Source organism: Mya arenaria, chromosome 12 (genome assembly GCF_026914265.1).
Source record: "Mya arenaria isolate MELC-2E11 chromosome 12, ASM2691426v1".
Lineage (NCBI taxonomy): Eukaryota > Metazoa > Mollusca > Bivalvia > Myida > Myidae > Mya > Mya arenaria.
Genome location: NC_069133.1, coordinates 61,351,402 through 61,370,891, shown reverse-complemented (window position 1 = coordinate 61,370,891; position 19,490 = coordinate 61,351,402). Strand labels below are relative to the sequence as shown.

The window sequence follows — 19,490 nt, the reverse complement described above, 5'->3', positions numbered from 1 at the left end:
TAGATATACTTTTTATAGAGATATAATTTATTGCACATGGTAAACAAAACTTGCAACTTTCAACAACGCCTATTCAAATTTGCATAAATAATACAAAACTTGTCAACAATTACACTGTTCATACTTAAATTAAACAATAACAATTATTATCAGAAACTACATTCAATCAAGATGAGAGCCTACTCCTTAGAGAAGTACTTACATTTTTACATGTTTGACCATAACCAATATCTTCTTTGAAACAATCTTGCAGTATCGAGGAAGTCACACAATTCTATATTGTTGCAGGTCTACTGCATCCATATGTAACGGCACATTAATTTTCTCTTTGATGTCATAAGTGATAACTAGCACAGTATTTCAACTTTCTGGATCAATATAAAGGAAGGTCTTAAGTCCAAGTTCAGTCAAATACTTAAAACTGCAAATCTGAATTTCATAAAAATAATCTAGCACTGACAATTCTATTCCCCATTTATTTACTAATGTTCAATAATATTAATAGAAATCAACAATGTTTTTGTCATTCAAAAGATTGCTTTTGAGACTGATGAAACCTTTGACCAGACTTGCACTTTCGACTACTTTTAATTTAAGCCCTTTCAACAGGGACTTGCACTGTCAGTTAAAGCAGTTTGTTTTAAATTTCATCCACCATACCAGTCAAGAAACGAAAATGAGAACCAGTCTGTTTCCAAATTTCATCCACTGTACCAGTCAAGGAATAGCAGCGAGAATGTTAGCACCAACAAGAAAAACAAAATCCACACACGGAAACCAGCATTCTTACGCATGGCCTGCAATGCAATAATCAAAAGTATAGTTTGCGTTAGTACTTCAAACAGTCTTGTTACAGCAAAATTACAGATAAATGCAAATTACTGAATTTACAAGTATGTTACAAATAGATGATCAACAGTATTCCAGTAAGGAAATCATTAATAAAATGGGTAAATGGAAAATTATACCGACTAATGTTGGAAAAATGTCATAAAAATACCTTTAGTAAAATACATTTCCTTAGAAAAAACACTACTTCAATATCGCAGTTTGTTCATTTACGTCAATTGTTTGTCCAAAAAATTTACAGCATGCTTGATTAAGTTCATTTTAAAACCAAAATGTGATGAAACTGTTTTAAATAGCATTGTGACCTCTCGAATTTCCTCGTTTCCGTCTTTAATGTTCTCGGTTGTAAACACTGCTGTGTCTGCTATTCGAACTATATCTTCTTCCTGTTGGGTAACAATATCAATGTTTAGTTTATACATGTAATTATCAATTATAACTGCGCATCCCTCTCTTTATAAAAGATCCAAATATTGAGCCAAGCTGGAAATCCATATCTTGCTCACAGACTAAGATAAAAAAAAGTACCAGTGTGAAAAATAAATTAAAACACTATTTCACTATATTTTGTCCCACTGAGAAGGGAAAAAAATGTATCTGCCATGGCCGCTTGTGTAAGACAGGTTCATTACAATCCTCGCGCAGGGTGTTCTGCTAAAACTAGGTTAACCTTTCATGCAAAACATCCTACCCACAGGTTGGGATGAACCTATCTTACACTCACAGCCATGGAAGATACTTACATTCCCGTGTAGGAAACCAGTACTAGAACTATTTGAGAGGCCAAACAAACATTAGAAGAAATGAATAACAAACTCTTTGGTGAGAGACAGACATGTTATACCACTAGACCAGTTTGGCCTCCATATACCGTACCTGGTTCAATGTATTCATTTCACTAAGACTGTGAAACAAGTAACATGTGATACAATTATTGTAGACATATCATGCTTGTTGGCACAATGTTATGATAAACTGTGGTTTTCTGTGTGCAGGGAACCAGAGTAGCTAGCTTAATGAACACCAGACTCTATATTGTGTACATAAGCATATAATACTTTTTTCATCCGAAATTGTTTGAAACCAATTCAGTCACACACAACTAAAGTCGTTCAAATTATTAATACTAAGTATTACAAATTCTTTTAAATATAACTGCAATTATGTATTAGAACTTTTCAACTTTATAATGATGTGTTCATCACAATTTTCTGCACTTACAAAAACTTAACAATTCTATATACCATCTCATTTCCATTACTTATGGTGATAAATAAGATCCAATGACAAGAACAAGTCACTAAAGTCCAACAGGTCATCTATGCTTACATTATTATAGAAATAAAGTCCCCAGCCCTCACCTGAGTTAAAACCTTGTCTGTAAATATTTCTTGAAGGCTTGCTATCTCCACAACTTTTCCTTGGATTTTGCTAAAAATATATACAAGCTTGACAGAACCACTAACAATTTGTATGTTAAAGCAGAAAATCAATATGCATTCAACTTTTTAAATTCAGGCCTTCAAAAGTATTTTTTATGCTTACTTGGTATAGAATATGACATGAAAATATGCATTTCTATTTCAAATTAAAATAAAGTAAAATATACATTTCTGTTAATAGTTATTTTAAACAACTACCTTAATTCTTCTGATAAACTGTTCATTTCTGCATACATGGCCTTGTTTTCCTGTTCAAACTGAAAAATGAAACAGAAAGTAAAATTTTGTACGAGGATAGTTAAAAATGGAACAGAAAGTTCAACTTTGAACCTATATGGTTGTGAAACATGGAACAGAAAGTAAAACTTTGTATGAGGATAGTTAACAAGAGGCCCAAAAGGGCCTATGCTCTACTGGCATGGCTTTTGTGGTCATATCAATCCAGAGCATGTATGTATGGGTAAAAGGCAACAGACATATAGTTTATGTTTTGTGTTTGGGTTACCTGAAAACGTAGCACGTTCAACATCTGATACCAGAAAGTATTGTAAGCAGATTAGTTGCGTGAACTATTTTAATATGTGCCAAGTAAAAGTCATCTGACAAAAAAAAAATGCTTTCAAAACTGTACTCATAGTAAAATTTTCTGTAGTTTTAAAAGTTAAAAAAAGTTGGTCAAAAGGTCAAAGTCAAGGGCATCCTAGGACAACATTGATCAATTTGAACAAACATTCACAATCAATTGTGCTGAGATGGATGCACGAACACACAAAAAGATTTTCAAACCTTTCCAGATTTATGTTTACCAAACCTGTGAACCCTGGGTGTGGCCAGTAATGACACCAGGTGCATAACTTAAACATTCACAATCAATTTTGTTAAGATGAATGCGCAAACTACAGAACTTAAAGCTAAAAAATGGCCTTTGGGCTTTCAACAAGAACAAGGCAGAGTAATTCACAAAATCAACTGCAGAAGCAAAAAGCAAATTGTCTCTCAAAATCCTAGACTTGCAAATTGTCTCCCTTAACTTTAGACTTGAATTAACATATACATGTAAACTTGGCTAAAAATAGAATTCGCTCATGCAGACCTGGCTAAAAATAGAAAGCATTTCTTTAAAACTTTCATGGCCCATAATCTAGGCATTCATGGGCGGATCTTGCTGGTTTTCGAAAGGAACCAAGCTCTAATGGATATCTAGATACTGTTCAAGTTTCATCAAGATATAATCAAAACTGAAGACTGTATCGTGTTCACAACCAATTGTTTACAAAATAGCATTTTTTATACTATCAAGGGCCATAATCTAGGCATGCATGGGCGGATCTGGCTGGTTTTCGAAAGGAACCGAGCTCTAATGGATATCTAGATACTGTACAAGTTTCATTGAGATACAATCAAAACTGAAGACTGTATCGTGTTCACAAGCAATTGTTTACAGATGCACGACCGCACGGACGCACGACCGCACTGATGCACATACTATGTACACATTACCATCGCATAATGGAACAGAAAGAACAACTTTGAACGAGGGTAGTGAAAAATAGAACAGAAAGTACAACTTTGAACGATGGTTGTGAAATATGGAACAAAAAGTAAAACTTTGTACGAGGGTAGTTAAAAATGGAACATAAAGAACAACTTTGTACGAGGGCAGTTAAAAATGGAACAGAAAGAACAACTTTGTACGAGGGTCATGATAAAATGGAGTAGAAAGAACAACTCCGTACAAGGGTTGTGAAAAATGGAGTAGAAAGAACAACTCCATTACAAAAATGTTTAAAGTGTGGAAAAAAGAAAGCTGTACTTAAATGTCCAGTTATTTATTTTTATAGTTCAGCTGTTAATCCTCATATAATGCTGAGCCATTGTCAGCGAAAAGGAGTCCATTGAAGAAAAATGTGACATATGTCGATTTTTGTTTACGAAACTTTGTGCCTCATAAGAAGAGTGATGAAGCCATTTTGAAATACATTAAATTTTAAAAATTATCTCTTATTTGATTTCCATGATTAAGGGCCATATATTATTTGCATTATATTCAAAACAGTTTCTAACTTCATTCATTAAATAGGTGGGATTACTGGGAAAACATCTATAGTATGATGTATTTGCTGGGAAAATGACTTAAAGGTGCTTTAATGCTAAACCTCAACCAAGGTGTGATGCTGATGCTTTAAATAGTGAAGCTAAAATATATCTCTATAACGTTAAAGCCTCCAATGCACTCATTTTCCCTGGCAATGTCACACCATTGTCTTACACGTTACAAATACAGGTACATGTATTACCATTTGTGCCTCCTCTGGGGAGATTTCATCATCACTGTCCTCAAATCCACTGGGTCCGGGGCTTGGCACTCTTGCTGGTTCTAGAACATTAAAGAGACTTAGTGTTGACGCTCATGTCTCTACCTATGAGATTGCTAGATGGATTCTGAGTATTTATAAATCTTCTGACAAAAACAGCCACCAAAGTTCTGTTAAGCTATTATTTGGTTTGATTAAGTAGACAATGAAGCAGTTCACACATGAGTGCTTGCTAGTGAACAGCCTTTCATACAAACACTAAGAAAGTCATTTTTTTATTTTTGCTTCACTCAACAATGAAACTGGCAGCCCAGCTGTTTCCAGCGGACTTAACGTTTAGTAAGGCAGTAATACAATAAATATCATTTCTTCTGAGGATCTTCAAAAAGCTACTGTAGATAAGTTGCATTTGCAAGGAAATGATGTTTAAGATTTTCTGCGAACCACTCGAGTCATGTATTTAAAAACAAGAAAAATATTGACTTACAAAAACAGTTGAAACTAAATAAGTATTGCTTTCATTTTAGTTCAAGCTTCATCTAGAGGTACAGTTGACAACATTTAACATCACAATTGAGGCAATTTTATCAACAAGGGTACAACAACAAATTGTAAGATTAAATTTATCAGTAAAATATGATGTAAGACTCTCTGACAAATTACAGAACATACTGTACTACTTGCAAAATCTCATAGTTTGCCTTAACTGACTTTATATAAAGCTTTTGCTTTGAAATATATGGAGGATAACTGTTTGTTTCAATTTAAGATCATAATCTATTTCAATGAGTGAGCCCCAAAATTTATATTTTACAAGTGGAGTAGTCTACAGTGAAAAATTTACTTTTGGTCTTCTCGAGGTGAAATATATTGCTATCTTACATTTAAACTAACAATTTTTCTTTTTATCATATGCCTAAAATTTAAATTAAAAGTCATTTAATTTGCCTTTTTAGAAAAACTTGCCAATTTGTATGCGCACGTTATGTCATTTTAAAAATGTGCCCTTTGCGAGCTGACATTTGATTTGGAACAGAGAGTGGGCTTAATTTTCAAAACAGTGAAATATCAAATTGATATTATCACTGTTTGAAGCAGTGAATATATTTTTTCACTGATAAACCTCTGGAAAGTATATAATTAACATTATTATTTATCATAAAGATCAATTCGAAAAATCAATCATATGAAAGGTCCATTGAATTGCAATAAAGGTTGCTAAAATAACTGTTGGTAAGATGAAATTTTTATCCATTTTCAATAATCAAAATATAATATTACAATCCCTTCACGTAACACAGGAAATGTTCACACCAGTTCTAACTTATTTCCAGCCAAAATGAAAGTCTATCCATAGAAATTGATTCAGTCACACATATTTGCAAACAAAATAGTTTGAAAATGACTATGTGAAGCTGCAAACAAAACCCCATGCACAACTTAATCATCTTAACAACATTCCCCTAATGTTTGTAGACTCTAGGTCACATGGTTTTTCGAGTTTTGCATAATACTTTCGGATGGAAACACGGACGGACGCACAGACCGGTAAGGGCAAATCTACATACCCCCCCCCCATAAGTGTAGGCAAAAAAATAATCTACAAACCCTTCTTTTTCGCAGCTGTACTAGCAGCAATACTGGCATTACTGGACTGGTTTTCTCCTGATTCATCCTTGTTTTGTTGAAGTGAAGACTGTCTAGAGAGGCCGTGTCTATCTGGCTGTATTCTTGATCTGGTTACCAAAAATAAGGTAAATTAAAATACTTACACATATCACTGTCCATCAAGCAGCATTACTCAACAATTATGTGCACAAAAGTTACCAGCCTTGCTCAACACATGCCAAATGTCTTTGGTAACATGTGAACTAAGTATGAATATTTGTTTTACTAATTCTTTAAAGTATTGTAAGCGAACGCTGCTAACTTCTGACTTCATCAAAAAAATTAAATTCTTGCCAAATGCTGCTGACATAACCAAGGCTGTGCCATGCAAGCCAACGCTGCTGACATCACCAACGCTGCTGACATCACCAAGGCTGTGACATGCAAGCCAACGCCGCTGACATCACCAAGGCTGTGACATGCAAGCCAACGCAGCTGACATCACCAAGGCTGTACCATGCAAGCCAACGTTGTTGACAGCACCAAGGCTGTACCATGCAAGCCAACGCCGTTGACAGCACCAAGGCTGTACCATGCAAGCCAACGCCGCTGACATCACCAAGGCTGTACCAAGCAAGCCAAAGCCGCTGACATCACCAAGGCTGTGACAAGCAAGCCAACGCCGCTGACATCACCAAGGCTGTGACATGCAAGCCAACGCCGCTGACATCACCAAGGCTGTGACATGCAAGCCAACGCCGCTGACATCACCAAGGCTGTACCATGCAAGCCAACGCCGCTGACATCACCAAGGCTGTACCATGCAAGCCAACGCCACTGACATCACCAAGGCTGTACCATGCAAGCCAACACCGCTGACATCACCAAGGCTGTGACATCACCAAGGCTGTGAAAAGCAAGCCAACGCGACTGACATCACCAAGGCTATGACATGCAAGCCAACGCCGCTGACATCACCAAGGCTGTGACATGCAAGCCAACGCGGCTGACATCACCAAGGCTCTGACAGCACCAAGGCTGTGCCGTGCAAGCCAACACCGCTGACATCACCAAGGCTGTGCCATGCAAGCCAACGCGGCTGACATCACCAAGACTGTGACATGCAAGTCAACGCGGCTGACAGCACCAAGGCTGTGACATGCAAGCCAACGCCGCTGACATCACCAAGGCTGTGACATGCAAGCCAACGCCGCTGACATCACCAAGGCTGTGACATGCAAGACATGCAAGCCAACGCTGCTGACATCACCAAGGCTGTGACATGCAAGCCAACGCCGCTGACATCACCAAGGCTGTGACATGCAAGCCAACGCCGCTGACATCCCAAGGCTGTGATATGCAAGCTTACGCCGCTGACATAACCAAGGCTTACCATGCAAGCCAACGCCACTGACATCCCAAGGCTGTGACATGCAAGCCAATGCCGCTGACATCACCAAGGCTGTGACATGCAAGCCAACGCCGCTGACATCACCAAGGCTGTGACAAACAAGCCAACGCTGCTGACATCACCAAGGCTGTGACAAGCAAGCCAACGCCGCTGACATCACCAAGGCTGTGACAAGCAAGCCAACACCGCTGACATCACCAAGGCTGTGACATGCAAGCCAACGCCGCTGACATAACCAAGGCTTACCATGCAAGCCAACGCCGCTGACATCCCAAGGCTGTTACATGCAAGCCAACGCCGCTGACATCACCAAGACTGTGACATGCAAGCCAACGCCGCTGACATCACCAAGGCTGTGACAAGCAAGCCAACGCTGCTGACATCACCAAGGCTGTGACAAGCAAGCCAACGCCGCTGACATCACCAAGGCTGTGACAAGCAAGCCAACGCCACTGACATCACCAAGGCTGTGACAAGCAAGCCAACGCCGCTGACATCACCAAGGCTGTGACCATGCCAACGCTGCTGACATCACCCAGGCTGTACCATGCAAGCCAATGCAGCTGACAGCACCAAGGCTGTACCATGCAAGCCAACACCGCTGACATCACCAAGGCTGTGACATGCAAGCCAACACCGCTGACATCACCAAGGCTGTGACATGCAAGCCAACGCCGCTGACATCACCAAGGCTGTGACATGCAAGCCAACGCCGCTGACATCACCAAGACTGTGCCATGCAAGCCAACGCCACTGACATCACCAAGGCTGTGACATGCAAGCCAATGCCGCTGACATCACCAAGGCTGTGACAAGCAAGCCAACGCTGCTGACATCACCAAGGCTGTGACATGCAAGCTAAAGCCGCTGACATCACTAAGGCTGTGACATGCAAGCCAACGCCGCTGACATCATCAAGGCTGTGACATGCAAGCCAACGCGGCTGACATCACCAAGGCTCTGACAGCACCAAGGCTGTGCCGTGCAAGCCAACACCGCTGACATCACCAAGGCTGTGCCATGCAAGCCAACGTGGCTGACATCACCAAGACTGTGACATGCAAGTCAACGCGGCTGACAGCACCAAGGCTGTGACATGCAAGCCAACGCCGCTGACATCACCAAGGCTGTGACATGCAAGCCAACGCCGCTGACATCACCAAGGCTGTGACATGCAAGACATGCAAGCGAACGCTGCTGACATCACCAAGGCTGTGACATGCAAGCCAACGCCGCTGACATCCCAAGGCTGTGATATGCAAGCCAACGCCGCTGACATAACCAAGGCTTACCATGCAAGCCAACGCCACTGACATCCCAAGGCTGTGACATGCAAGCCAATGCCGCTGACATCACCAAGGCTGTGACATGCAAGCCAACGCCGCTGACATCACCAAGGCTGTGACAAACAAGCCAACGCTGCTGACATCACCAAGGCTGTGACAAGCAAGCCAACGCCGCTGACATCACCAAGGCTGTGACAAGCAAGCCAACGCCGCTGACATCACCAAGGCTGTGACATGCAAGCCAACGCTGCTGACATAACCAAGGCTTACCATGCAAGCCAACGCCGCTGACATCCCAAGGCTGTTACATGCAAGCCAACGCCGCTGACATCACCAAGGCTGTGACATGCAAGCCAACGCCGCTGACATCACCAAGGCTGTGACAAGCAAGCCAACGCTGCTGACATCACCAAGGCTGTGACAAGCAAGCCAACGCCGCTGACATCACCAAGGCTGTGACAAGCAAGCCAACGCCACTGACATCACCAAGGCTGTGACATGCAAGCCAACGCCGCTGACATCACCAAGGCTGTGACCATGCCAACGCTGCTGACATCACCCAGGCTGTACCATGCAAGCCAATGCAGCTGACAGCACCAAGGCTGTACCATGCAAGCCAACACCGCTGACATCACCAAGGCTGTGACATGCAAGCCAACACCGCTGACATCACCAAGGCTGTGACATGCAAGCCAATGCCGCTGACATCACCAAGGCTGTGACATGCAAGCCAACGCCGCTGACCGCTGACATCACCAAGGCTGTGACATGCAAGCCAATGCCGCTGACATCACCAAGGCTGTGACATGCAAGCCAACGCCGCTGACATCACCAAGACTGTGCCATGCAAGCCAACGCCGCTGACATCACCAAGGCTGTGACATGCAAGCCAATGCCGCTGACATCACCAAGGCTGTGACAAGCAAGCCAATGCGGCTGACATCACCAAGGCTGTGCCATGCAAGCCAAAGCCGCTGACATCACCAAGGCTGTGACATGCAAGCCAACGCCGCTGACATCACCAAGGCTGTGCTATGCAAGCCAACGCCGCTGACATCACCAAGGCTGTGCCATGCAAGCCAACGCCGCTGACATCACCAAGGCTGTGACATGCAAGCCAACGCAGCTGACATCACCAAGGCTGTGACATGCAAGCCAACGCAGCTGACATCACCAAGGCTGTGACATGCAAGCCAACGCCGCTGACGTCACCAAGGCTGTGACATGCAAGCCAACGCGGCTGACGTCACCAAGGCTGTGACATGCAAGCCAACGCCTCTGACGTCACCAAGGCTGTGACATGCAAGCCAACGCCGCTGACGTCACCAAGGCTATGAGATGCAAGCCAACGCCGCTGACGTCACCAAGGCTGTGACATGCAAGCCAACGCCTCTGAGGTCACCAAGGCTGTGACATGTAAGCCAACGCCGCTGACGTCACCAAGGCTATGAGATGCAAGCCAACGCCGCTGACGTCACCAAGGCTGTACCATGCAAGCCAACGCCGCTGACAGCACCAAGACTGTGCCATGCAAGCCAACGCCGTTGACGTCACCAAGGCTATGAGATGCAAGCCAACCCCGCTGACAGCACCAAGACTGTGCCATGCAAGCCAACGCCACTGACAGCACCAAGGCTGTGACATGCAAGCCAACGCCGCTGACGTCACCAAGGCTATGAGATGCAAGCCAATGCCGCTGACAGCACCAAGACTTTGCCATGCAAGCCAACACCGCTGACAGCACCAAGACTGTGCCATGCAAGCCAATGCTGCTGACATCACCAAGTCAACGCCGCTGACATAACCAAAATTGTGTCATGTAAGCCAACACTGCTGACGTCACCAAGGATATGACTAATACTATCACATGACATTAATACAGTACTGCAAGTGAAGCAGTAAATCTAAAATTTGTTTCCTGATTATTGCTGACTTGAAGATCAACATTATTTTGAAAAAAACAAAAACAATTAAGTATATCAATTTTAGTGTTGAAAGTTGGTTTAATCATTTATTTAAATTAATCGAAAAAAAATTGGTGCCTATTATTAAAAAGTCCTTAATTCTTACTTACATGCGTTTCTTATCCACGACACGTTTCACCCGCACTGCCTTCTGTTCACTGTATATTTTTGTAACAACTAAAATGGGTAAATAATCAAAATTAGATTAAAACCTATATTTCCCCACCAATGAAATCATCAATCTGCCTCAATTACACTTCATCGTAAGAACTTTAAGCAGTCTTTCAACTAACAGACATGGCTTCATAGTTTGGTTCTTTATCAGCAGAAATCATGTAATTATTTAAGGCAGTTAAAAAATATTGTAGGACTAAATGATTAAGAAGTGCTTGCTGGCATCACTTGCTCCCCATTCGTTATCATTAAGATTTTACATAATAAATGTTAACTATCGCTTATTACTATGTGTGTGTGTGTGTGTGGTTGGGGGGGGGGGGGGGGGGGGGGGTCTGACCAGTTTGGCCCTATTCCCAATGATGAGCTAAATTATACTTTTTACTCAAATCCTGTTTTTCCTTTTTCTGTACATAAATATTAAAACTAGACACCAAATGGCAACTTGACTAGCCTGTTGACAGAGCCTTTGACACAGACATTATAATGCATGCAATTGCAACACAGATTAACATTATGTGGTAAATGGGACACTACACCACAACATGGTGAACCTCCATGGCAAGTTTTTAACAATCCTATAATGTATGGTAACTATACAGTCCAAACAAGGTTCAGTCCAGACCAGTCCTATCATCATTACTCATTTTGACATTTAATCTCTAAGTATGACCTTGACCTTTGAAGTACAGACCTGGGACTTGCATGGGACAAAGCACATTATCATCATAAACTTGCATGGCAAGTTTCTTGGAAATCTTGTAATGCTTGGTTAAGATGCTGCCCAGGAAATGTACAGTCCTATCATGAGTACTCATTTCAACTTTATACCTAACAAGAGCCGTCGTAAGACAGCGCGCTCGACTACGCCGCTTTTACTTAGAATACAATAACGATGTAATAATACCAGGTTTGGTCTCTTTATGTCAAACCTAACTAAAATTATTCAATGCATAAGGTGACTTTGATGCTGCCCTCCCACCAGCCCGCCCAAACAATGACGCAAGTCATTCAAATAACTTGATTTCCCATTATGAAAATGTGGTTAAGAATATACAAATATGCCTTTCAAATGAAATAAAAACAAAAACAAAAAAATTCAAGGGCCATAATATGTATTTAGGCTTAAAACGGAGTTATGTTTCTTGTTGTAAGATGGTTGTAAATAATTTTGAATTTTATTAAGTGCATTGAATGCAAGGTATAGAAGTTTTTTTATTACAATCCCAACTTGCCCTTAACTTTTACTTGCCTAAAACTTTAACCTAAGTCAATCAGGGGCCATAACTTGTATTAAGGATATGAAGTTATGTAACCTCATTGGGTGATGGTCTTTAACAATTGTGTGAAGTATTAAGTCAATTGAATGAAGGGTATAGAAGTTATTAAACAATATTCCAACCTGCCCTAAAACTTTAACCTAAGTTCCATAGTCAATCAGGGGCCATAATTTGTATAAAAGATAATATGGAGTTATCTAACCTCATTATGTGATGGCTCTAAAATATCTGTGTGAAGTATTAAGTCAATTGAGTGAATGGTATTGGAGTTTTAAGTGAAAATCCTAATTTGCCCTAAAACTTTAACCTGCCCTAAAACTTTAACCTAAGTCAATCAGGGGCCATAACTTGTATTTAGGATAATATGGAGTTATGTTACCTCATTGTGGGATGGTCCTGAACAACTGTGTGAAGTATTAAGTCAATTGAACAAAGGATATAGAACTTATTAATAAATATTCCAACTTGCCCTAAAACTTTAACCTAAGTTCCATGGTCAATCAGGGGCCATAATCTGTGTAAAGAATAATATGGAGTTATCTAACCTCATTATGTGATGGCCCTGAACAACTGAGTGAAGTATTAAGACAATTGAATGTAGGGTATTGGACTTATAAGTGAAAATCCCAACTTGCCCTAAAACTTTAACCAGACGCCGACGCTGGGGCGAGTAGTATAGCCCACCTATTCTTCGAATAGTCGAGCTAAAATTGTGACCTTGACCTTCCAGGTGAATGCCTTGCGTTTGAAATCCTCATGGGTGATTTTGTTTACTAGATGAAATAGATTTTGATAAAGCCTCAGTTAGGGTTGTTACCTTTGAGATAAGCATTCACCAGCCCCAAAACAGCCTCCCTATGTTCCTTCACTTGAGGATGAACTCTATCTCCATCAGCTGAAATGTAAGTTTAATTTGGCTTGATGTGCAGACAGCTGAAGGCTGATTTGAATCACTCTGGAGTTTTGTTTACTGGGCAAAACCGTACTGTGTCCTTTTTGACTGGTCATGAGAAGATAAAAATGTTAAAGTTGACAATCATGATAAAAAGAACGCTATTCAAGACTTAATATAAATTGACAACAAATGAATTGGGTAATGAAGTCAAGTTTGAAGTAAATTGTTTTCACATCATTCACTGTTGTTTAAAGCCTCCACATAAAAAGAAAAAGTAAAAAAATGCAATGAAAGCAACAAGGAAACAGAAAACATTTCAAACTGCTTAAATTATTTACCAATTAATATAATACAGCCTGAAAGTGGTATAACAAAGTCTTTGAAATTAAATGATGTCTTCTTGTAACTTTATCTTTAATTAGGAATTTACTTCATTTTGTTTTGACATAGAATAATCTTCTTTACCCAAGTTGGGATTTGTCACACTTTATTTCCCAATCAAAAAAACACAGGCAAATAAAGTTTGCAAGAAAAATCATTGACTTGTGAAATATTCCCTTCACAAGCTAATTAAAGAACATTCCTCTTTACGTTTTCAATTTATGACCTAAGCGTTGATTTTAATGTTAATACCGGTACACAAAAATGCAAGCATTTTATGCAAACTTAATATTAACTTAAAAAAAATTGTGTTGTCAGAAAAAAAAATCCTACGAAGTTCTTTGTCAAATCATTTAACCAGTAAATTCTATAATAATTATTTTGATCAATTTTGACCCCTACCATTTTTCTTTACATTTGCGAGCATATCTTGACATCTGCGGAGAATGTTTTGTGCCTCGTTGTCAATATGCTCTCGTTCTGTGTTTGTCATCTGTGACGCCTCGCCAGTAAGATGGCTTTTTATGAAAAATAAAATTGTTTAGGACTTCCATAATATTCATATTAATTAATCATACTGTTACAGTTATTTTTTGTACAAGTAATAGAATATACTTCATCAAAATTGTAGCATCTTAATTTTGTAAAAAAAAATATAAAAATGTTTTTCTAAAATTCTTTAGGATTTTTTACAGTCAAACTCTGATTAATATATGCTTCTTTGCATTGAGAGCATAGTTAAATAACAAATACATTGCATAAAAAGAGCAGATAAATAGCCCTAGGTTACCTTCCAGCATTGACATAGTCTTTTCTGTGTTCCAAAAGGAAATCTCTGAGCTTGGTAATGGTACCAATCTGTAAGATGTGTGACCTTATTTAGCCATGTGTATACTGACCCAAATACATCATTTAACACAAAATTCACCTCACAAGCATTTCCTTGCAATAGTAAGAAACAGAGCTATCAAGGAGAAATAAATTGGAAATATGCACACAGTCAGGTCAGTAAAAAATAGGGCTGGGTATTGCTCAGGATTTTTCGATACGTATTCCTATATGGAGGTGGCGATACGCGATAGGTATTGTCAATACGATACAGCAATAGTTATAGTACAAAATTGTCTGAATAAAAAGTAAAACATGTAAACAAAAATCACCAACAAAGAGTGTAGTTATGTTACACAAAACAACAAATTACTTCTAGAATCAAATGATTAACAGACAAAAGGTATTTTAACTGTGAATGTATTAACTAACAAGCCTTTTCTTAAACATATACATGACCATGCAAAATGGTTAAATTGACGTCTTTTTGTAGACAGTTAAAACAATATTATCTAATGAGCACGCAAATAATGAAAATTGCCTGGCCAATTCCGTTGCCGTACTGGTAAAATGAACTTTTGTCTTCATCATTGACTTATGGTTCAATGCCGTCATGTAAATTTGTTTTTGAAATCGAGTAAAAAATCATAATAAACCGATCTGTCAGCAGGAAAATCATATAACTCTACCTCCCGACGCTACAGCGTACCTTGATTTACGGGTTAGTCAACGGTTTTTAACACTGGAGTTGGGATTGTTAAGTAGATAGATAGATAGACATGCTTGAAGTACTGCGAGAACTAGCTACTTCTGCTTTACAAATATTGCTAACAGTCTTGATATCGTTTTAATTTATGTCAAGCTATATTTTTTTAATATTCATACTAATAGTAAATTTACGGAGTTGTTTCCCTTTGAACCAATATGCAACAATAACGATAACCGAACCAAATTTGAAGTCAAAACATCGGTGCAAATCGATTTATCGGTATAACGAGCCAGCACTAGTAAAAAAAGAGTGCTGTGCTGGTGTTCCTATGGTTCGAGCCTCACAACAAGTGCATTCTTCCCTGCGCTTTTTTACTTAACTGGTACATCTGATATCACAGCATTTAGTAAAGAGTGAAAGACAATGATTGAGAAGTTATTACTGACACTAGTATATATATAGTTAATATATAAATTTGTTGTCCTATGAAATGTTTATATAAATTGACATACTGGTTGACAGTATGATAGCCCGCACAGTACTGTACTGTACACAATTCCCGAATACACTGACTACAGTTTTAACTTTGAAGAAATGAGAAAAATGTATGTATTGAAATTATATTCACGGTTGATAACAACAGGCCCACAAAACAGTAGTACATGTTGATTGACAATACTGATATTAAACTTTAAAATACAAATTTATCAATTCACCTGTCAAAGAGAGTCTCGAAAATAAATTACATGTCCAATTCTCACCACTTCTTTAGTAGTAGATTCAAATTCTCCGCGATTTTTTGATTGTGGAAATATCTGGGATGCTTCATCCTTGTCACTGCTTTTCCTCAGACCTTTATTTCTGGATTTTACCGTTTTAACAGTCGCTTTGAAGAGATTCGTCAAGTCTGCCATGTTGTCAACAAACGTCTGATGAAAATGATCAAGGTTAAAATACACCAATTTACCGGTGATGAGCTGTGTTTCCTTCGCTTCTCTCTAGGTGACCCTGTTGGAGTCGGCATAGATGATCTTCTCGGTGATGGTCTTGGTCTTCTCCGCTTAACTTTAGTCCATACAAATAATGGAAAAAAAGTACAAATCAGAGGCTCCAATTGAGTAGTACAAGTCAAAACATTTTGCTGCATTATTAAAAAAACAGGCGACATACGTGGGGTTAGTCGCATGTGCTTTCTCGCACAGCTCCTGTAAATCCGACAGGACGTCTTCAAGGCCAGACCTCGGTATGTCATTGGCACCAGCCATAACAAACACCACCTACAATGAAGTCTTTGATTTTGTATCCTGGATAGCATAATGTCACTATATTTTCTGAGTCAATGTACTGGTGTAAGTATTTAATTTGACTGTGTCCAAGCACTAGAGCCATGGTTTGTAAAAAAATTTGAGAACAGAATGACTAAAACTTTACTGAAACATTACCAATCATTCCAGTCTTGATTTGTTGAGTAATGAGAATTATTTAAATTACAAAAGAAGTTGTCAAAATATAATTTTCACAACACATCCTTTTCTCATTGACGCACTTTTTCAAAGCCTTAAAGGTATTTCAAGTTACCGACATGACGAATAAACAGTAATTAACTACACTTTTAATGTGTAATTATAAGTTGTTTGCAGCGCAAACACGCATACATGCAAATTATAACAAATTAAACAACCAAACAACAAAATGGTAAACACTTCTTTAAGGAAAATTAGCATCTTTTATTTCAGAAATTAAACTTACCTTATTGGAAATACAAATTTTTGTATCTGGTCAATACTACCAATACGTTTTTTAATATGTAATATCAAGAAAATCAATTTATTCCTTCCTTTTGTAGCACTAAGAATGATTTTTTTTAAAGCTGCGTTTTTCCTCTCTATATATATTGGCTGCGTTGCTGCGTTTTATACCCTAAAAACGCAGCCTGCATATTGCAGCCTGCGTAAATCGCTGCGTTATATACCGACTCAGTAAAATTGTCCCATGGGTATTTCAACGGATGAATGATAATTTTGAAAAATGACCGGCCCTTTATAAATGACCCAAAAAGTGAAATTTTGGCCCCGTGTCGAAAACTGATCAACTGTAGTAGGGTCATGATAATTCATCGTTGAAACTGACAACAATACGAAAGTATAGCATTCAAGCTTCTTCCATACGAAGCTCATTTTGTTTAACTTCAGGGTTACCTGCCATACATATGCAACACTGTTAGACTATTAACTTTTTGCTTAACCAAGGACAATAAATCTGCTAATAAATAAACTTGCTTCTATACAGTACAGTAATGTTAAAATTGGGTCTCCCGGGTGCCGGTGTGGTTCTTGCACCTTCATCCGTTCATGGACTGAATGCAATGTTCGAAACTTGTCATTTTTTGGATTATTGTATTTTTTCGGCCAGCTTTGTCGCCTCCTGAACACACATATATACCAACAGCAATGTTAACTAATAGGATATATGAACTACGAATATCACTCTAATGGTAATATCCCCGAATTATACAGACAGTTGCAAAAGTAAAGATTGCTTGAATATAAGAACATTTAAGTTAAACAAGGAACGTTTCCCTAGAAGCACGTCTGGAAAAGGCACACACGTTTGGCCTTTGTGAAAAACGTGAACGTGCGACGAGATATTTTAAACCCAGTGACCGCATTTTTTACGGTTACTCCCATGTTTTGTTGAAAAAAATGTAACCGTAGTACTTCATTTAGTAGGTAATATTGCACCGGCAATTTCACTGCATTGACGGCAAATTAGTTGTTCATCGCAGGTACGGTTGTCCATAATGCAGCGATCCTTTGAAAAAAAACGGCAGTGTTTGTATACACAATATGGAATTGTTGAATACAGAGGGGTCGTGCTAAAAGGCTGACCAAATGGCTGCCAATATAGATATAGAGGGGAAAGGCTGACCAGGCCAGAAAAGGCTGACCAGAAAAATGAGAATGGATTTTTTTTTAAATATTTTATTATTTTTTTGTTGTTTTATTTATTTCGGTGTACTATTTAAATTATTATAATTGATATATTATAAATTATAAGAGCGTTTAGTTGAAGATGGATGACTTTTCGTAACGTTTTTGTAAGAAAAAGTATCCATTGATTGATTGATTGATTGATTGATTGATTGATTGATTGATTTAATGGTTAAATAAATGGCATATAAGCCACAATCTATTGCATTGTCTTGTTTTTTGGACTGTAGGTACAACGATATTTAGACAGTCTTCATTTTTTTTTTACGTTTTTGTAAGAAAAAGTATCCTTCTTCATCCAGGCCACATCACGTGGAGGTGCTCTTGTCATGGCCCATGTGATTGATTGATTGATTGATTGATTGATTGATTGATTGATTTAATGGTTAAATAAATGAAAGAGTGATGGATTGATCACAAGATTGAATGAAGGATTGATCGAGTTACTGAATACGTAAATGTCTGAGCCTAAGTTGTAATTGTTCAGTCAGTTATCACATTGCACTTGGCCGCCTAAGCATTCTGGCAAATTACATACACAATAGTTTTCAATTTTAATGATTTTTGAATTTTTTCGCCGTTCACTGATTGTCTTGGAGGTGATTGGAAATTCAGACATTTTTTCTTTTTTCTAAGCATTCTAATAAATGATCACGCAGTTTTAATGAATTAAATATTAAATCGAAACACGGGTTTTGCCGAAAACAAAAAAGATGTTGCATGTGCAATGGCATATAAGCCACAATCTATTGAATTGTCTTGTTTTTTGACTGTAGGTACAACGATATTTAGACAGTCTTCATTTTCCCCATAAATCTGCGATAGTTGAATTTTTAACCCATCCGGATTAATTCTATCATCACGTCGTTCGTTTCCCATGCTGTCGATTAAATAAATTTTATTCTTATGCTCATATGTCATTAAGTTTCACAAATGATCAACTGTATCCTTCTATTATATCATACATATATTAACATTACCTTTTTAAATATTTTATTTCCGAATTAAACAACATCCACTATCTATTATCCTTGTGAGTTAGAGTTTCGAAAAAGGCGGACCGTGATAGTCAGCGAATAACATAACAAATACATGCTGACCGTATTGGTCAGCGATAAGATATTACGCTATGTAAGTGTTCGAAAAAGGCTGACTATGTTGGTCAGCGATAAGAAAAAATTAGCGAGTACAAAACGAACATCAAAGAAACGTAAACATGCCAAGCCATATTGGGACGAAGAACTGCAAAATCAAAATGATAGGACATTGCGCGCACGTTTACATTCGGAATATGTTTTGGCTAGAAACAGTTTCGACCGGCTCTTGCATAAAACAGAACGGGCATATAGAAGAGACAA

The 19,490-nt window shown here is 38.8% G+C and overlaps 1 protein-coding gene across 1 annotated transcript; it reads right to left on the bottom strand.

Moving 5' to 3' along the window:
* Positions 1–15: 15 nt before the first annotated feature.
* On the bottom strand, positions 16–16,059 carry LOC128211748 (syntaxin-18-like). The gene is made up of 11 exons (XM_052916781.1): positions 15,904–16,059; positions 14,396–14,463; positions 14,008–14,123; positions 13,147–13,224; positions 10,986–11,052; positions 6,215–6,342; positions 4,589–4,668; positions 2,490–2,548; positions 2,211–2,280; positions 1,155–1,235; positions 16–797 (listed from the first exon to the last, which is right to left on the bottom strand). The coding sequence occupies exons 1-11, from the start codon at positions 16,054–16,056 to the stop codon at positions 702–704; spliced, it is 996 nt and encodes a 331-aa protein (XP_052772741.1). The 5' UTR covers positions 16,057–16,059; the 3' UTR covers positions 16–701.
* Positions 16,060–19,490: the final 3,431 nt, after the last annotated feature.